This window comes from Halyomorpha halys, unplaced genomic scaffold (assembly GCF_000696795.3).
Source record: "Halyomorpha halys isolate HHAL.00 unplaced genomic scaffold, Hhal_1.1 Scaffold1469.1, whole genome shotgun sequence".
In the NCBI taxonomy this organism is placed as follows: domain Eukaryota; kingdom Metazoa; phylum Arthropoda; class Insecta; order Hemiptera; family Pentatomidae; genus Halyomorpha; species Halyomorpha halys.
Window position 1 is genome coordinate 45,570 of NW_027109240.1, and position 17,275 is coordinate 62,844.

Here is a 17,275-nt window from a genome sequence, read left to right on the forward strand (position 1 = left end):
GTAATAAATATTTTTTAAATAAAAATAAATTATTTTTCATTAGCCATAAAAATAAATTTTAAGCACTAAATAAAACAAGTAAAATAAATTTTTTCAAGTTGCTCAAATTTAAGTTGAAAATTCATGTAGAGAAGTAATTAAGCGAACAACAATCTATATTGTTGTACAATCTATAATTAGAAAGATTAAAATTAAATATGTAGAGCAATGTTTCTTTGAAAAGCTCCCGTCGAGTTTTAAATTACTTTAAGTGAATCCTTTGGAAATGCACTTAATTAGTGCCGCAATGGTAGTTGCCTTTATGCTTTGAGTCAGTTGCAACAAGTACTTTATCTGGTGTAGGGTAATGATCCCTAAAGAAAGTGGAGAAGTTGTATTCATGCGAGAAAAATGGAAACTACATTAATTTACGGACCTTTTTTGTTTATTTCTTTTCTTTTTTAACTATAAATAACAACAAATAATTTAGAATTATTCCAGATAATGAAATCGTAGTGAGGCACATTAAAACACGTTTACTGACTAACTTCAGCAATAACAGAGGGTCAGATAGCGGAAGAACAGTTAGATAGGAACAGATACACACCAGTCTCAACATAGTCCACCGCTTATCTCTAATTATTCTACCTCAACTCCTAGTCATCGGCTGTTCCCAATGCTCACAGTCTTCTTTAAGGAACTGAAACAAAAATCGTATTAGGGAGACTGCTGTACCAAGAATTACACTCTACTCATATATGTTTTTCAAATCTATTTTTTTTTTTTTTTTTTTAGTTTGAACATCGGTGAGTTTCTTTTTCAATATGACCTTTATTCCCACATACTTAGTATTTTTTGAGATCGAAAAGATATTGGTGCTAAAGAAGTAGACGTTTAAGCGTTTGCAGTCATTTCAGGGTGGCATGCTCAGGAAAATCGTAAAAGGTACTCTGCAGGCGAAGAACTGATTTCTACACAGCACACAAATCTCATCGATAGCTTAAAACTATCGTTAAAGGAGATCTTCAACAAAACTGAGCCAAGTTCCAGCTTCCGACGTTAGCAAAATATCATAAACCTTGACAAATTTATTTTTAAATTAACGAAGATGGTCGGGTTTGCGGTAAAAAAAAAAACAAATAGTTTAAAACTACTTTAATGTCCGACGTTTGATTAATTTATTTTTAGCTTTAATTTTATAAATCCAACCAAATCCCATTTACCCTTCGTCGTAAACCTTCGTCTTGCCCCACAGTATCTTTTAATAATACCCCATTTATACCTGTTGAACAGATCCGTTACTTAGGACTAAATCTGGACAAACGACTGACATGGAATCCTCATACAAGACTGAAAAGACAGGAAACTGCTCGTCGATTCCGACTATTACAACAATTACTAGACAAACGGTCCAAATGTCCAATCCATTACAAAATACTGATCTACATGACCTGTTATAAGGCCTATCTGAACATATGGAGTTGAGCTATGGGGCTCCACTAAACCATCGAATTCCTCCCGAATCCAATCCTTACAGTCCAAAATACTTAATGCTCCTTACTTTGTCACAAATCAAATCATCCATCAGGATCTCAAAGTCCCATATGTTGCCGATTTGGCCAGAACCAGATACCAATCCTTCTATTATAAACTTCCCAACCACCCAAACCAACTCGTTTCTAACCTGGCTTCTCCTTCATTACCTAATAATCCTCTTAGGCGTCTGAAAAGAAGATGGCCTCGAGATCTTCTCCTTTAGAAAAGTTTTTGGAGTTCTATCAATAGGTATATTCTCCACATCTTTGTATCATGTCATAATATCACTTACAGCAAATTTACTTGATGTGTATATATGTATACAGTTGTAAACAACAATAAATAAATTATTAAAAAAAAAAGTTTTAATTTTTCAACTATTCAAACAGAGGGTGAACCACACATCTTGGTGAATAATAATTATATTAGACATAGGTAAGCTAAGCTGATAAGAAATAACAGAAATTCCATTAAATGTAATTTAATTACAATAGGATATGAAATGGGCATAGGCAGTTTCTTAAGAAATATCTTCCACATTCAAGCTGAAATGTTTCTTGAGATTTCTTTAAAAAAAATGTCATCCAGTTCGTTTATATTTAATCTGGTATTCAAAAGTAATGTTTTTTGGAAATTAATTTTTTCCTGCTTTGGCCCATAACTTTTGCTAAATTTTATCAAAACATATTTCCCCTATTCAAATGTTTATCTCTCAATTTTTTTCTAATTTTTATTCATTTATATTCGTGTTAATTTATAAAAATCATCATTATTATAATATGTGATAATAATAATATTCTTGTTGATATAAAGTAAATAGAGATTACAACTAATTGGAGATCAGTACTCTTTGTTGCAGACCGCGGTGGAGAAGTGTCAGAAGAAAAGGTACTGCAAGCTGGAGCCGCCGATCCCAGGGTTCAACACTGACCCCTGCCCTGGGCTGCCGAAGCACCTCCACGTTGTCTATACTTGTAGGCCCTGTAAGTACAGATTAACTCATACCAACTTACATAAAACCAAAATTCGAACTTTCGATATCAAAACATTAAATTAAATCATTCATGTAAGAAATTAATCAGAAAATGTTTTGTAAACAAGACGAAAAAAGGATGGTCTTAAGGAAATAATAATAAGTATAAACCAATTCGGAAAGACAACAATAAATTTATTTATATAAATGGTTATCGATTTGATTACATAAATAAATTCCTGTTTTCTAAAATTAATCTTATCTTCCTTTTAGTATATTAATGTACTTAATCACTGATAAACGTGTCGTGAAAATTTCCTTCTTTTTTTTTAGCCTTTTGAGGTTGGGCATAAGTATATATTTGTACCTTTTTTTTTTTATTTATATTTTTTCTAAAAATATTTAAAAAAACAATATATGCTTAAAAATATTCCTGTAAAATATTGTACCTTTTTAAATTATAATAATACTTTCTTATGAGGTGCTTGATTGTTTAAGAGATTAAGAAAAATACTAAGTTAATAAGATAAGTTAGTAGTTTTTCTGTACAACGTTTTCATATTTGTTTTGTTGTAATTATATTTTGGTCAATTTTAGAATGCTCAAGTTTTTAATTGTTTGCATTTAAAATTTAATTTCATACATTTTTGTTTATTTTCGTTTCTATTTCCCCTTTCATTTGCAAATATTGATACACGATATTATCACCATGAATAGACAGGAAGTAGTAGGATTATATTTTTTAATCTATTTCCTCCTCTACTCTGATTAATTAAAATTATATATATGTTTATATATTATATAGGAATGTCACCGAATTAACACTCAAAATTGTTTTTTTTCAGCAGAAATTATTACTGTTAGTATTATAGCTTCTTATTACAATTTCTTTGAAATTTTTATTTTAAAAACCGTGTACTAAAAAATAAACACTTTCGAAAGCATATTAAACAGTTATAGTAAATTCAAACTATCAATAAATAAATACCAAAAAGAAATTTATTGTCAGGTAATTTCTATTATACTATGTTAAAATCCAGTATACGTGGGAGAAATACGTGCAATAAATGAAAGGACCTCTTTCATATTTTTTCTATTTTACTTTTAAGAGAGTGTTTTTACAACAAATTTCAAGGAATTTCTAAGAGTTTTCTATGAAAAATATTGGTAGTTTTTAACAAAACAGGATTGTTAAAATTATAAATAATACTTAACCAGAAATTATTATAATTCTTGAAAAACTACCAATATTTTTCAAAGAAATCCTTTAAAATTTGTAGTAAAAAGCACCTCATAAGAAAGTACTAATAATAATTTAAAAAGGTACAATATTTTACAAAAAGATTTTCAAGCATAAATTGTGTTTTGAAATATTTTTAATTTTTAACTCAATACCAAATATTTTACATAAATTCAAGAATGGATATTAACAAATTATATATATTTGTTACAGCATAATAAATAATCAATATTACGATAATCTAATGTTTATTTTTATATTCGAATGGTTCAAACCATATAGTTTATTCAGATTCCTGCAGCAGGAAATTAGACAAATTTAAAAATAATCGACATTTTGGTAGGTCCAAGAATGATTAAATTTACCGCTTTGGAGATAGACTGAAATTCAGAGGTGGATAAAGTAACATTTTTGTATGATCAATCAAACAAGCAATCACTCACCTGGCTTGTGTCTGTTGGTTTATGGCTGTATTTGAAAACATCCCTTCAACGAAATGGTGGGCTTTGGTTTATTTTCTAAAAATCACGGGATTTAACGAATGTTTCTAAGACAAAAAATCACTATTTGTTTCTTGCACTCCTCCGGTTTCCTTTACGATTCTTGAAAATGCGGCCAAATTTTGAATTGAGTGGCCGATGTTAATGGCTAAGAATAGTAATTAAGATTTCTCTGTAGCTTCCACTATCTATGGTTAAATGAGACATCACTCCTGAGGGTCTACTTTTCTTTTGATTAATCATCATCATACATCTTATGATTTTTTAAATATCTCATCTTGATTCATTTATCCATTTTTATCTTTTTCTTATATTTATACATTTTATACTTTCTGAAGCATGATGTATAGTATTTCTGCTTCTATATTCATGTATTATAATACACAGATGAACAGGAAAATATAAAAAAGAGACCAAAATGAATTAAATTATATTTTATAGTCAAAAAATATACTAACAAAAAATGGGAATCCTACATTTTAACAAAACATAATTAAAACAAAAGAAACCAGAAAACATTATGCAGAAAAACTACAAACATACTTAACTTAGTATTTTTCATTATCTCATAAAACAGGATGATTTTCAAATATATATATTTTTAGAATAATATATCCATCTTGACAAGAGACTTACTTGGAATCCACACACAAGACTGAACGACAAGAAACTGCTCGTATATTTCGATTGCTACAACATTTACTTGACAAACGCTCTAAACTTCCCATTCACTACAAAAAATTAATATACACTACGATAATCAGACCAATTTGGACATCTGGAATTGAGCTCTGGGGCTCCATCAAACCTTCAAATTCCTCCCGCATCCATTCCTTACAATCCAAAATCCTACGTAAAATACTTGATGCTCCTTATTACGTTACAAATAAACTCAGATTTGGTCCAAAACAGATATGCGTCTTTTCATTCAAAACTCCTTAACCATCCTAACCCATTAATTCTTAATTTTTTATCCTTAACAATCCCTGATAATCCTCCGAGGCGTCTTAAATTAATGTTTGAAGTACAACCAATGGGTGGTTCCTTCCCAAGATTTTTAAGTGTATATACACTTAAAAATCTTGGGAAGGAACCAATAAGAATTATATGCACCATATAACATATTTACTTATTGTATTATTTTTTACAGTTGTAAATAACATTAAATAAATAAATAAAAAAAAAAAAAAAGAATTTCGACTCCAATCTACCAACATTTAAAGTTGCAATAGCATACAACTTAAGCAATCCAACCACATCGCGAAGACTGAAGCCCAGTCTGGTCCGAGTTATCCTGATATAAACTATTTATTTATTTTTATTATTATCATTACTTTTTCCCCCTTCTCTAATTATTTTTCAGCAAAAGTAAATTTTATTTATAAATATTTTTTGTTGATTTTTATTTTTCTCTGAATCATTATTTTTTTTTGTCAATCTTCACTTCCCCCTACTTTTAACAGTAAAAAAATAACCTACAAACTGTTAAAAGAGCCATGTGAGGCCAAACAAGGCCAATCTGGTAATACATAATGAATTTAAAAAAATAATGCATAGTTAATCTGACATTGAATTTGAAACAAAACCGTGAATACTAGGGTGGTCTCCGCGCTTTAATCAATTATGTATTTCAATATATTTTATTTTTGTATTTTGATAAGTATTGATTACGCAATAAAAAGTTGCACAAAACCGAATATATTTATTTATATCGAGGCTTCATTAATTAATTATTGTTTTAACTTTTTTTTCCGGTACTTAGAGATAAAGAAGTACTTCAGCGAGTCATTTAAACGTGACTAAACACGCTCCCTCATATGAGTAAAGATAAGGCCGAGTTTATATCTCTAGTACATACTCCAAAATTTTATTTCCGTTACCTTCGGTTTTATATGAAATCTACAGGCTAATGGACTGGCTATATATAGAAATAACAGAAACATTTAAAGCATGGTAGATAAATCAATAGATTTTTAAAGTCTTCATAGTATTATTGATGAAAGTTGGAAGTAAATAACAAATGAAAAGTTAAAACAAAGAAAATCATAAATTTTATAACGGTTGATTACAATAACTATCCTTAGATGGAAAGAGGAACAAATCCTAGAAACATACGTTACAACCTAGAGGTGATGATTAGACAAACTATATATAGAACACAGGCCATTTTTAATTTTTTCAATAATTTTTATATTAAAATTATGAAGACATTTTATAGCAAGTAAGATGAGCGGAATGGTCATGTATTTGGATGATTGGATGGAGAGGCGGTCAAAATTAAAAGCTTCTTTTTTTATATTTACCAATGAATCAGTTCACTTTTATAAAATTCATCAGAGTATTGCACTAATGAAGAACTGGAAATTGGACCGAAGCTTCGGTAAATATTATATACAACCTGCTTCGTGCGGATTATTATAAAATTGGATTATAAACCTCTCTTTCAAACACATGACCAAGTGCTTCTGACTAACTAAATAAATAACAGCCTCTATTTATGAGTTATAAGAAAAATTAATTAATCCCTAAAAAGAAACTGAGTCGACAGAGAGAATAATTAGTTTGGTAGATTTTATTTTTGAATACCCAATAACTACCATTTCTGGCATATATACTTATATGGTATAACTGGATGTTCGCCAGCAGCTGTTTACTGCTGACAATCAAGCAACATTTATTTGTTAATTCTAATCATACAATTCGATTAGGATAATTTAGTTTAGGGAATCATAGTGCAGTTCAGTGGGCACCTTATTGGTGGTACTTCAACTTATACTGCAGTCCACTATTCTCTTTTTTTAGGCGAATCAAATTCTCTTCGTTTCTTCTTTCATTTTCACAGGATGAGTGGATAATATTTGCTGCCCACCGTGTACCTCCTTTCGTCAAGTTCTTTCAGTTAAAGGGAACCTCTTGCTTTTAACCGTACAATTTTCGACTATATATATCCATCACCACGACACTACCTACATGCAAGCGGTTTCTCTATGAGGTGGCCATACTCCTGGCATCTAAGACATACAGGTGTTTCCAGGTAGTATTTTTCTTCCAGAGTCCACCGTCCACCAACAATTTTTATCTATCTGCAGTAAATAATCACAAAAAAGAAAGAAAAATAATGCAAATAACAATAGTACTAGCAAAATAAAAAAAAATAATAATAAAAAAAAAATTAAAAATATGATATCAATAAATGAAATCATAAACTGATGTTATCGAACTAATTAAATAATGACAAAATGATTTATATAAATTAAAATAATATTTTTTACGTGCAGTACTCGGTCAGAATCACGCTCGACTGCCACATTTTTAATCAATTAAAGGAACCAACTTTATTAGGCAGGGCTCCTGTACCCACACGGCTACAGTGAGATAGAAAATATTATCTACCACACAGTCAGTTTCAAGCCCGGGTCCTTGTAGTATATAGCACAGTGCCTTATCAATAAGCTGCCCACTCCTACAATTATTATAATTGGTAAGGAAAATTAAATTTTAGTAAAAATTATTTAAATACACATTAGGCCTTGGTAACTGCGAATGAAGCTTTAGCGTCCCCATGAGGAATTGGATAGTCCATAAAGATGGTCCAAAATATCTCATCTCTTTTTTGGCAATCGAATTCTTCATTTTCCACCAATTTTTTATTGATAATGTATATAAGGAACATTGGGAATAAAATATGTGGATATGGAGTTGGGTCCCATCTGCTATCGGAAGCGTCCATTACCTTAATGAAATGGGAGTTGAAATCCTTTTCATGATTTTAATTATTAAAAGTAGAATTTTTCAATCAATTGCAAATACATACATATTTCATTAGGTGATTCGGTATCCCTTGTAACATATGTTCTATTTCCTCCTTTCCAGATGAGTTTCGGAGCAAGACAGCTTGCGAGAACGAGATGGTGCAATTGCAATGCGGCCCTAACTCCAGACTGGCTATATATTCTGCTTCCTACGGGAGGACTCAATACGAGAGCATACAGTGCCCCCAGCCTCAGGGAGTACCTGAAGAAAGTGAGTCTATTACTATGCACAAATATCAAAACTACATTCAATTATATTCACCACGTTAACTTTGCATCAAAAGACTGATCTACGTGACTATTATAAGGCCTATCTGGACATACGGAGTTGAGCTTTGGGGCTCCACTAAACCATCAAATTCCTCCCGAATCCAATCCTTACAGTCCAAAATCCTTCATAAAATCCTTAACGCTCCTTACTTTGTCACAAATCAAGTCATCCATCATGACCTCGATGTCCCATATGTTGCCGATTTGGCCAAAACCAGATACCATTCCTTCTATAGAAAACTTCCCAACCACCCAAATCCACCTGTTTCTAACCTGCCTTCTCCTTCATTACCTAATAATCCTCCTAGGCGTCTCAAAAGAAGATGACCTCGGGATCTTCTCCTCTAGAAATGTTATTGGAGTTCTATCAATGGGTAGATTCTCCACATGTTTGTATCATGTCAATATCTCACCTACAGCAAATTTACTTGTATACATGATATACAGTTGTAAATAACAATAAATAAATTATTAAAAAAAAAATCAGAAATGATATTCCTGATTTGATCAATACCCTCGTGGTTTGTTTATAAAAAATCAATTATCAATTCGTACTATAAATTTAAAACTTAATTATTATAACCATACAAATGGTTTTATGAAAAAAATTGTAAACATTTAAATCGTGAATAACAATCCCATTGGAGTGCTAAAATGAAGCACTTCTTCATTTTGTAATAGAATACTAGATTATTATCTTTTAAATAATTCATACCCATAATGTTATTTAATTATTTAATCTTACTCTATTATTGTTCCCGCTACTCAACAAAGTTCTATTAAAATGCTCTCACTCCACATAGCTACCCGCGTCATACCTTTCTGCTCTCATCCTCATATCTTGTCTAGAACTCAGGTGAGCATGATTGTTATTGTGCCACTGGTAATTAATTATCAATGTTATTGCAGTCTGCTCCTTCCAATCCTCTCCGTAAATCCTTCGGTCACCACTAGCCAGTTCCTAATCTCCTCATTCCTGACTCTATCCAGGCGGATAATCTTCAGGCATCTCCTACAGAAATCCATCTCTGCCGCTTGTAGTTTGGAGTAGAGTCCTGGATTGTTTCCAGATTTCTGCGGCGTAGTTAAGTGATGGCTCAACAAAACTTCTAAAAAATCGGTACCTTCTCACACAAACTTCCATAAATCTGAAAGTACGCGGCCTCTTTGCAGTTTACTAGCAGGTATTCGGTCTTATTAAAATTTATTTGTAGACCCCACAGGCTGTATTCTTTTTTCAGGGCTTCTTCCAGACCATCTCTGCTATATGTGACCACTTCTTGGACGTCGGAAAAGAAAAGGAAGAACAGCATATGCTATTCATGTTATTTCTACTTTATTATTTATTTTCCTATTTTCTTTCTAACTCTTTCTTTCATTTAATTGTACAATATTTTTTATTATTTCTACATATTAGTATTTTACGATTCATTGCACCATCAGTACATTCTTTCTCCAATTCTACCACTCATTACCGTACTTGCATTTAGTTAATTTAGTACATGTATTCTATTTATATATATTTTTTAGCTTACTATTTTATGAATATTCTTATAGTCTTATCATATTTTACAATTTTTGTAACTTAATCACACCCTGATAAAACCCAGCAAAGTGGGGCAAAACGTCGATAACTATAATTTTTGTATATTTCTTGAATACCACCAGGACCATCTTTCAAAAATCTACAATTTTTTTTAAGAAGATGAAAACAGATCCAAGGACTTTATAGATATAGTTGCAGTTAAATCTTCCTGTTCAGAGAAGCCTTACCCATCGAGGTTACTCAAAACAAGATTGATGAGGGCTCCAAATCAGATTTAAACAAAATATAAAAATAAATAATTTATAAAACCAGTAATGCCAATTAACTGAGAATCGAAGCGACTTTGAAGTATTGTTCGAATAAGTCTGAAGCGAATAAAACTTGGGAATAAAAATTAAATTATTCCATTATCTGCCAGTATATAAACCTTCAAATTAATTATTTTATGAGAAACAAAATCCGGACCTTGAGTACTTTAACAACGCTGCACTCGACACTGAATTGTAGTCCTTTATGAAAGTTCTTCTGACCACAGGACATTAATCCTAGCTGTGGCCTTTGGTCCGATAACTAATTTTCCTCCTCTGCCATTTATCAGAGGCCTAGCCAACCGCTTTATCGCAGCTATGCATCCGCCCACACTATTTGAATATATTTGGCCAACTGTTTACCGGGCCTGTAGACCTCTTGTATATCCTGCGCCATATATTTCTGGATCAACCTGGTCCAGCCAACAGTTCAGATTGCATACCTATTCGCTAGAAATGATATATCTGTTTATTCTTTGATAAACAAAGTGTTAATTTCGCTCACGGATTGAGTAACCGGAATAATAACTTCATGGACTGCAAGATTTTTATAATTGTTACAACGATGTATAAACGTTACAAAATAACAGTTTTTAAAAATTATTTTAAGGCATAAACCACTTCAGGGTGATTATTGGCTAACTTTCCGAAATTATTACTAGATCTCATTTCCTTGATATCCAAAATTTGTATCAGTCCTTATTGCCTCAATTTCCGAATTGAAATGTATAACTATTCAAAAATCGGAACCTGTAGCAAAATTTTATGGTAAAGCTTCAAGTTATTCAGAAATTCAAAACGTTTATTGACAGTCTTTTTGTTATCCTGGGAATTGAATGGAGATCTGCTCCATGAATGCTATATGAACCACACCAGCTATATGAATTACCATTCATCCAAAGATTTGAGGGAGTCGTATCCTTGGCATTCAGTTAAGATGTGTTAATAAATAATATTTTTAAAAACTCCTTTTTTTTTTAAGGAGTACCTTAGGAACTAAGACTTTATTTGCAAATGAAAGAGTGTAATGTAAATTTTGCCAAGCTAAACGGAAGTTGTCCACTTGAAGGAGACTTTTAGGTAAGAGTTAATGAATACATAAAGAACGTTCACCGACTACCTTCCCTCCACTAATACTATGAACAGAGGGCAGCGAAATCCCTTGTGCGTTCAAACGCTAAATCCGGCCATGGACATACTGCTTCGAGACCAAACCCCTCAGCCCTCTAAGTCAGGAGGCTATAATCTATTTTGGTGTCAACCTTCTAACGAGGTGATGCGAATTTTCTAAGGTTATTGGTTGTTTGTGGATAGGTGATTGTTCCTTCCCACATAGATCATCCTAACTAATCAACTCATTCTGTCCAGCTAGTACTATTCCCTAGTGACTTTCTTTTAACATACCTCGACAAACTTTATTTGTTGTAGCGTGCATGGCCAGCTACACCACTGAGACGGTGATACAGCTCTGCCATGGAAAGCGACGCTGTGCGATGACAGCCGATACAGGTACCTTCGGGACACCTTGCAAGAAAGAGTCGAGGATATACCTCAAAGTGGTATACACCTGCGGTGAGTTATGTTCTTTGAGGTATAGTTTCCTCCATGGTCTTGTGCTGATAAACCTTTCCTTCAGTTCCCAGGCAGGTCCTGTCAGCCAAATACCAGGTAAAGCCCGAGGAAGACGAAGTTCTCGACCAAAGGAACGATTGGAGGTATCACGAAGAAGGATTCGTTGCTTTCAACACCATTGGACGAAATGGGTCTGTCAACCAATTTATTGGAGGTTTGTGGAATGAGGAAATAATAGTTGTAGACCGTATTGTAAAGAAAGCTATTGGTTGGGAATAGCTACAACACAATTACTTTTCTATTATAATATCTTAATTTATTATAATTTATTTGTTGGTTACTATATCAAAAAAATTAATAAAATATTTGTTTGTACAACTTTGGTCATGGACTTAATATAAGTTCGCTATGACAGCGCTAAAACAATCTGTTAACAATTCTTAATCGTTATTATTTAATTTATTACACCACTGTCATATAAAATAAATCAATTCATAATCATTAAAAAATTCTGAATGTGGAAAGGTATCATTTTTTAATGAATCTCCACAACATTCTTTTGAACTGATCAGATTTCCCATCAAATTAAATATTATAATATCCAGAAGTTTATTATGTGATACTGTAGAAGGCACGATAACAGTCTCATAGAGACCATAGAGTAAATAAGATATCAACTTTCCGCTCTAAATCTTGTGGGTATCCACAAATCGATCTATAATATAAATATAGTGAAGAATATAAATCCATAAAGAATATAAAAGATAAAATTCCATTATCGCTCTTAAGGAAATAAAATTCCTAAATCCTTTTCCAGTTCGATATGCACTTTTCTTTATACTCAAGCATTGGCTCTCCGTAATATATCCTTGCTATGACAAATCCTATATTATATTTTCACACCACAAGGTGAGGTGATGGGAAATTCCATCGAGGCATTTTTTGTGATTTTCTGAAAGTGAACGGCTAGTATTTGAATGAGGATTACAGAAGCTCTGTTTTAAATAATACTGTTAACGTTTCCAAAGTTAGATTGGGTTCAAAGGTCAGTAACGATTTCATTTCTTATCTTTACGAAACAACAAAAAACAAGAAGCACTGGGATACCCCCTCATCTCACTTAATGCTTTAATATTTAGTTTTACAAACAAAATTTAATAATAATTCTTCTTTTAAAATTAACATTAATTTTACAGTTAAAAAGACATTTAAATTAGGCACTTTGACTGAAGCACAAACTCTGAGTTTCCAAGCTGGGGTGAGAATTTTCTAATAACGTTGCTGTCCATCTTATACGCTTTTCATGTATTTTCATTTTAAAGTGATTTATGTAATTCCTGTTTTAGTCGTTCAGCAAAAATTAAAAACAATAATTTAATCTGTAATATAAATAGTCTTTATAAAATGTATTATTGTCTATTTATATAAATATAAATAGACAGTACGAAAAGATGACTTGATAATATTTTATAACGAGACCTCCATCGTTAACGACTTGAATAAATAATTTATGTATTATTTTTTGGTGAGCAATACCTAATTTTCCAGATATGTATATTAAGGGGAAAGTATAAACTTATGGACCCCTGATATGTTATATTTGGAGAGATTTTTATCCCGTTTTATCACATTTGAGAGCGAGTGAGGAATAAAAAAGACATACGCTCACGATGTAAATTGTCAGTTCACCAACATTATGGGATCTCGTAATAACTTGTTTAAGATGTTTTGAAGAGCCTCAATGTGAAATTGAGCTTTCATTAAATATAGTAATATACAATTAATAAAAAAAAATGCAAAAAATTAAATAGAAAAGAGCTTCAAAACATTTTCAGATGTTTGCACGTATTTAGGGAACTGAAGTATATCATTAACTATACATTATGTCCAAGACCTTTCTGGGAAGTCCATGCAACTCACTTTAATTATTAAAGTAAATAGATTACACCTAGTGATTTGAGGGTTGATCTATACTATCAGCTTAATCATTACATTTTAATGACTATCCCCATCCTTTACAGATATATTGCCGACTTATGAACCTGACGATGGAGAACTTGCAGGTAATACTTTGACACACCCATTTATATTGCATATCATTAAATATTTTAGATTAATCTTTATTAATATATTCTTGTTTGAGAGTGGTTTAGTTTATTTAAGAAACCTTTGTCAAAGTTTGCAAATGTACATGAAAGAAAGAAGAGAAGTAGTTAGTACAAGTTTTAAATTTAAGAAAGAATTATATAGAAGAAGTTATAGATGGGACAAAGGCAATTATCCGGCATTTTTAAGAATTTTAGAAGAGAAAATGACAACAAAGTAAAGGTATCCTTTTAAATGACCTGAGGGTCGAAACGTTGGAAGGTTTTGAAAAAATAAAGTTGAGAAAAAAGGATCAAATTTGTTTTTAAATAAATTAAATATTTTGTTACAATTTTAATATTCTATTTTACTTTCCTAATATATTGTTACATGTAATTGTAAGTGTGAATAATTATTTTATATTTACACTTACAAGTGTAATAGACAGTACGGATGTAATATAATCATCATGCGCTCTCACTCCCTCTTCCATTATAAGCAGTTCTCATTTTCTTCAACATTATACTTATTTATTATTTTTTATTCTATCCTATAATTTTTAAGTATTTGTTGAAATTATTACAGCTTTAATTATAATTTTTATTAATATAACTTTGGTTAACCTCAGTTCTTCCACCTTAAATCATAAATAATTCATTAGTTTTCGAGATATAAGCTGAAATTGAATTATACGTTTTTACTCTTTCTAAAACCAATATGGTGGTGTTCCAATGGATCCAGCTGGGGGGAGGGAAGAGGGGGAGTTAATAACACCCTCTAGAAGGTGAAAACATTTTTTTTTCTATTACATAAAAATGCAATAGGAGCTTTTATTAGTATATCCTTAATTGAAAAATTGTATTTATTGCAAAATTAACGTTATTTAAATAATAATATTTTAGATCGGAATATTTTATTAGGTATATCAAATAAGAATCTGCTACTGCCCAAAACTATATCTCACACATAAATCCGTATTACTTTTTTTTAAGGACATACATAATGTTCTGGTGGTACTAAGCAATATAGGGGAAGATGCTTCTTTTTTTATCAAAATTTTGAGTTTTTTTTTCTAATCGGCTTTAGAATCTTTTTTTGTATAATGAATAATAATAATTGGGAGATTACACAGATTACCGAGAGAATTACTTTAATTTCTGACCTGGATATCAAACAAATCGGCTTAGAATTTTGGTCTGTGAAGTGTATAAAGTGAGGTTTCTTGAACAACGGTCAGGCAAGGAAGTGATACGTTCAAGTTCGAGCATCCGCAGATTGCGCTGCCATACTGTAAGAAGTAGGTACCCATTTTACAGAAGCTAGATGTACAATACCAGTATTTCCTGAACGCAGAGTCGAATCATGTCACATAAATTCAAGTCAAGTACCTTACTTAATCCTCCACCTCAATCTAAGTTAATACTTCATAATTTAACTTTTTCTAGAAAACGTGCACCAAATGACTTTGTACCTCGCATTGAGTGCTGGTGGCTTACTGGCTTGCCTCTTGACGTTGGTGGCCGCTAGAGTATCCTGCACTCATCGCCAACAGCTGCCTCCGATAGACCCTCAACCAACCGCTACTCAGTTACCTGACCAAGTCACTGAGGTATCAGTCACTAACATCCAACAAGCTATTCTAAACATAATTCGGATTAATCTCTGATGAATATTTACGTTATTTGAATGGTTTATTAGTATTATAACATACATGTTGTTTAGGCCAACAGCCAACAAGGATTATAGTGGAGAAGGCCATCTGGCTGAAAAAAAGAAGCCAAAAAGGTGGACCTCAAGTGTCTTTTAGGGGCATGGCAGAGAGGTAGAGGAAAAGTACGAGCCAATCACTGGCTGATTTTCAGTTCAGACACTCCTATCACATCAACATAAACCTTCCTTTCGTGGGCGTGACCTTTTTGGCTTTACTTTTGCTTTAAAGGAGAGTAGAGTTATGCCACTACCTGTTATTATCAGATCATTGTTATTATCAGTGTATTGTGTATTATTTTATCTGTCCTCTTCAGCTCCACCAATATATTTGATTTATCTAAATATTCACCAGCTGAAGGTTGTATTTAATTACAGCTACATTTTAATTACCTATTTTTTTATTTATTTATTTTTTATCAGACCTCACACAAAGTATCTTAGTGACTGGAAAAAGAAAGATAATAATATACTACTATTTTAATCTTATAAAGGAAGAAATTACATAACCAATTACGACAAATAGGAGCAGGATATGAATACAAAAAAATTGATGTCTAGGACTACTCATAAATAGATGTAAATTAATTTTAATATAGTCTTAATTTTTTTTTAAATCATATTAAAAATATATTATAGTATCGGTGAAAGCCGAAGTAGTGTGCATTATCATATTCTCTTCAAGAAAAATGTCTGACTCAAAATTTGACATAACTAATTTAAAATGCTAAACGATTATCATTAAGCTATACCAAACTCATAAATTAATTTTAATCCTAAATATGCAACCATAATTCTCTCAGATGTGTTAAGATAAGCCACTGTGGTATTAGACCGAAAATATTGAAGATATATGGAGTTGTTTTGATAGGGTTTTCGAAATGTTCAAAATCATAAAAGTTGTAAAACTTAAATAGGGAGTGAAAGTTCACTAAAAATTCCCCAAGAACTCCAAAAATATTTGAGTTTATGATGTCGAGTCTCAACTCTAGTAATTAAACTGCATGTTTTGGGGAGAACATCTATGTATTAATAAATTGTTGCTCTATCATAATATTTAACATGGATATGATACTTTGATATCTTTTTAGGTTAAGGATATACTTTTTTCAGGTAGTTAGGTTCACCGAAGAGGTCCCACGAAGCTTAACGACTTCAGATCCCCTTCAATTCTTCGGATGAATAGCCGACTCCTCCATTTCAACTCCAAGTGCCTGATTAAACTCTATTTCTATTCTCAAAAAATATAATGATATATTTTTAAGTATTCGTCACAATGTTTTAATAATTGAAAAAAAAAACATGTATATTCTTTTTAATCGTGTCTACCAACTTATAAATTACGTGGTAGTGTATAATTATGTAAAGGTACACTCTACCAATTTAATTACTAATTTATTCTTAAAGAAACATACATTATTTTTATAAACAATAAAAATAGTGTGTAGATTATCAATTTGTTTTCCTTTATCCAGGTATTAACCTTCTCACACTCAGTTCAAAAAGAGACTATTAATAATTACTATATCACTGCACTCTTCTGTACATTTTTTAAAACCATTTTCGTTAGTGAGATGAGGGATAATTTATAATTTTTTCAGGTAATTTAGCAATTCGGCATATGTTACATTTATTTATTTTTTTTAAATAACAGAGAGTAGTGATATAGCACTGATGGTCTCTTTATGAATTATGTGTTAAAATGTTACATGGATAATCTACATACTATTTTTAAATAGTTTATAAA

The 17,275-nt window shown here is 31.4% G+C and overlaps 1 protein-coding gene across 3 annotated transcripts in view; it reads left to right on the forward strand.

The window, feature by feature from the left end:
* LOC106689791 (protein eva-1 homolog C) overlaps positions 1 to 16,797 on the forward strand; it is a 50,647-nt gene extending 33,850 nt beyond the window's left edge. For 2 of the 3 annotated variants that reach the window (XM_067047447.1, XM_014434970.2), the window contains 7 exons: positions 2,360 to 2,498; positions 8,102 to 8,251; positions 11,593 to 11,736; positions 11,801 to 11,950; positions 13,758 to 13,799; positions 15,267 to 15,430; positions 16,642 to 16,797. In XM_067047447.1, coding sequence (XP_066903548.1) covers positions 2,360 to 2,498; positions 8,102 to 8,251; positions 11,593 to 11,736; positions 11,801 to 11,950; positions 13,758 to 13,799; positions 15,267 to 15,430; positions 16,642 to 16,710 — 858 coding nt within the window. In that variant the 3' untranslated portion in view covers positions 16,711 to 16,797. The other variant, XM_014434973.2, reaches the window with a different exon arrangement.
* The last annotated feature ends 478 nt before the right edge of the window (positions 16,798 to 17,275 follow it).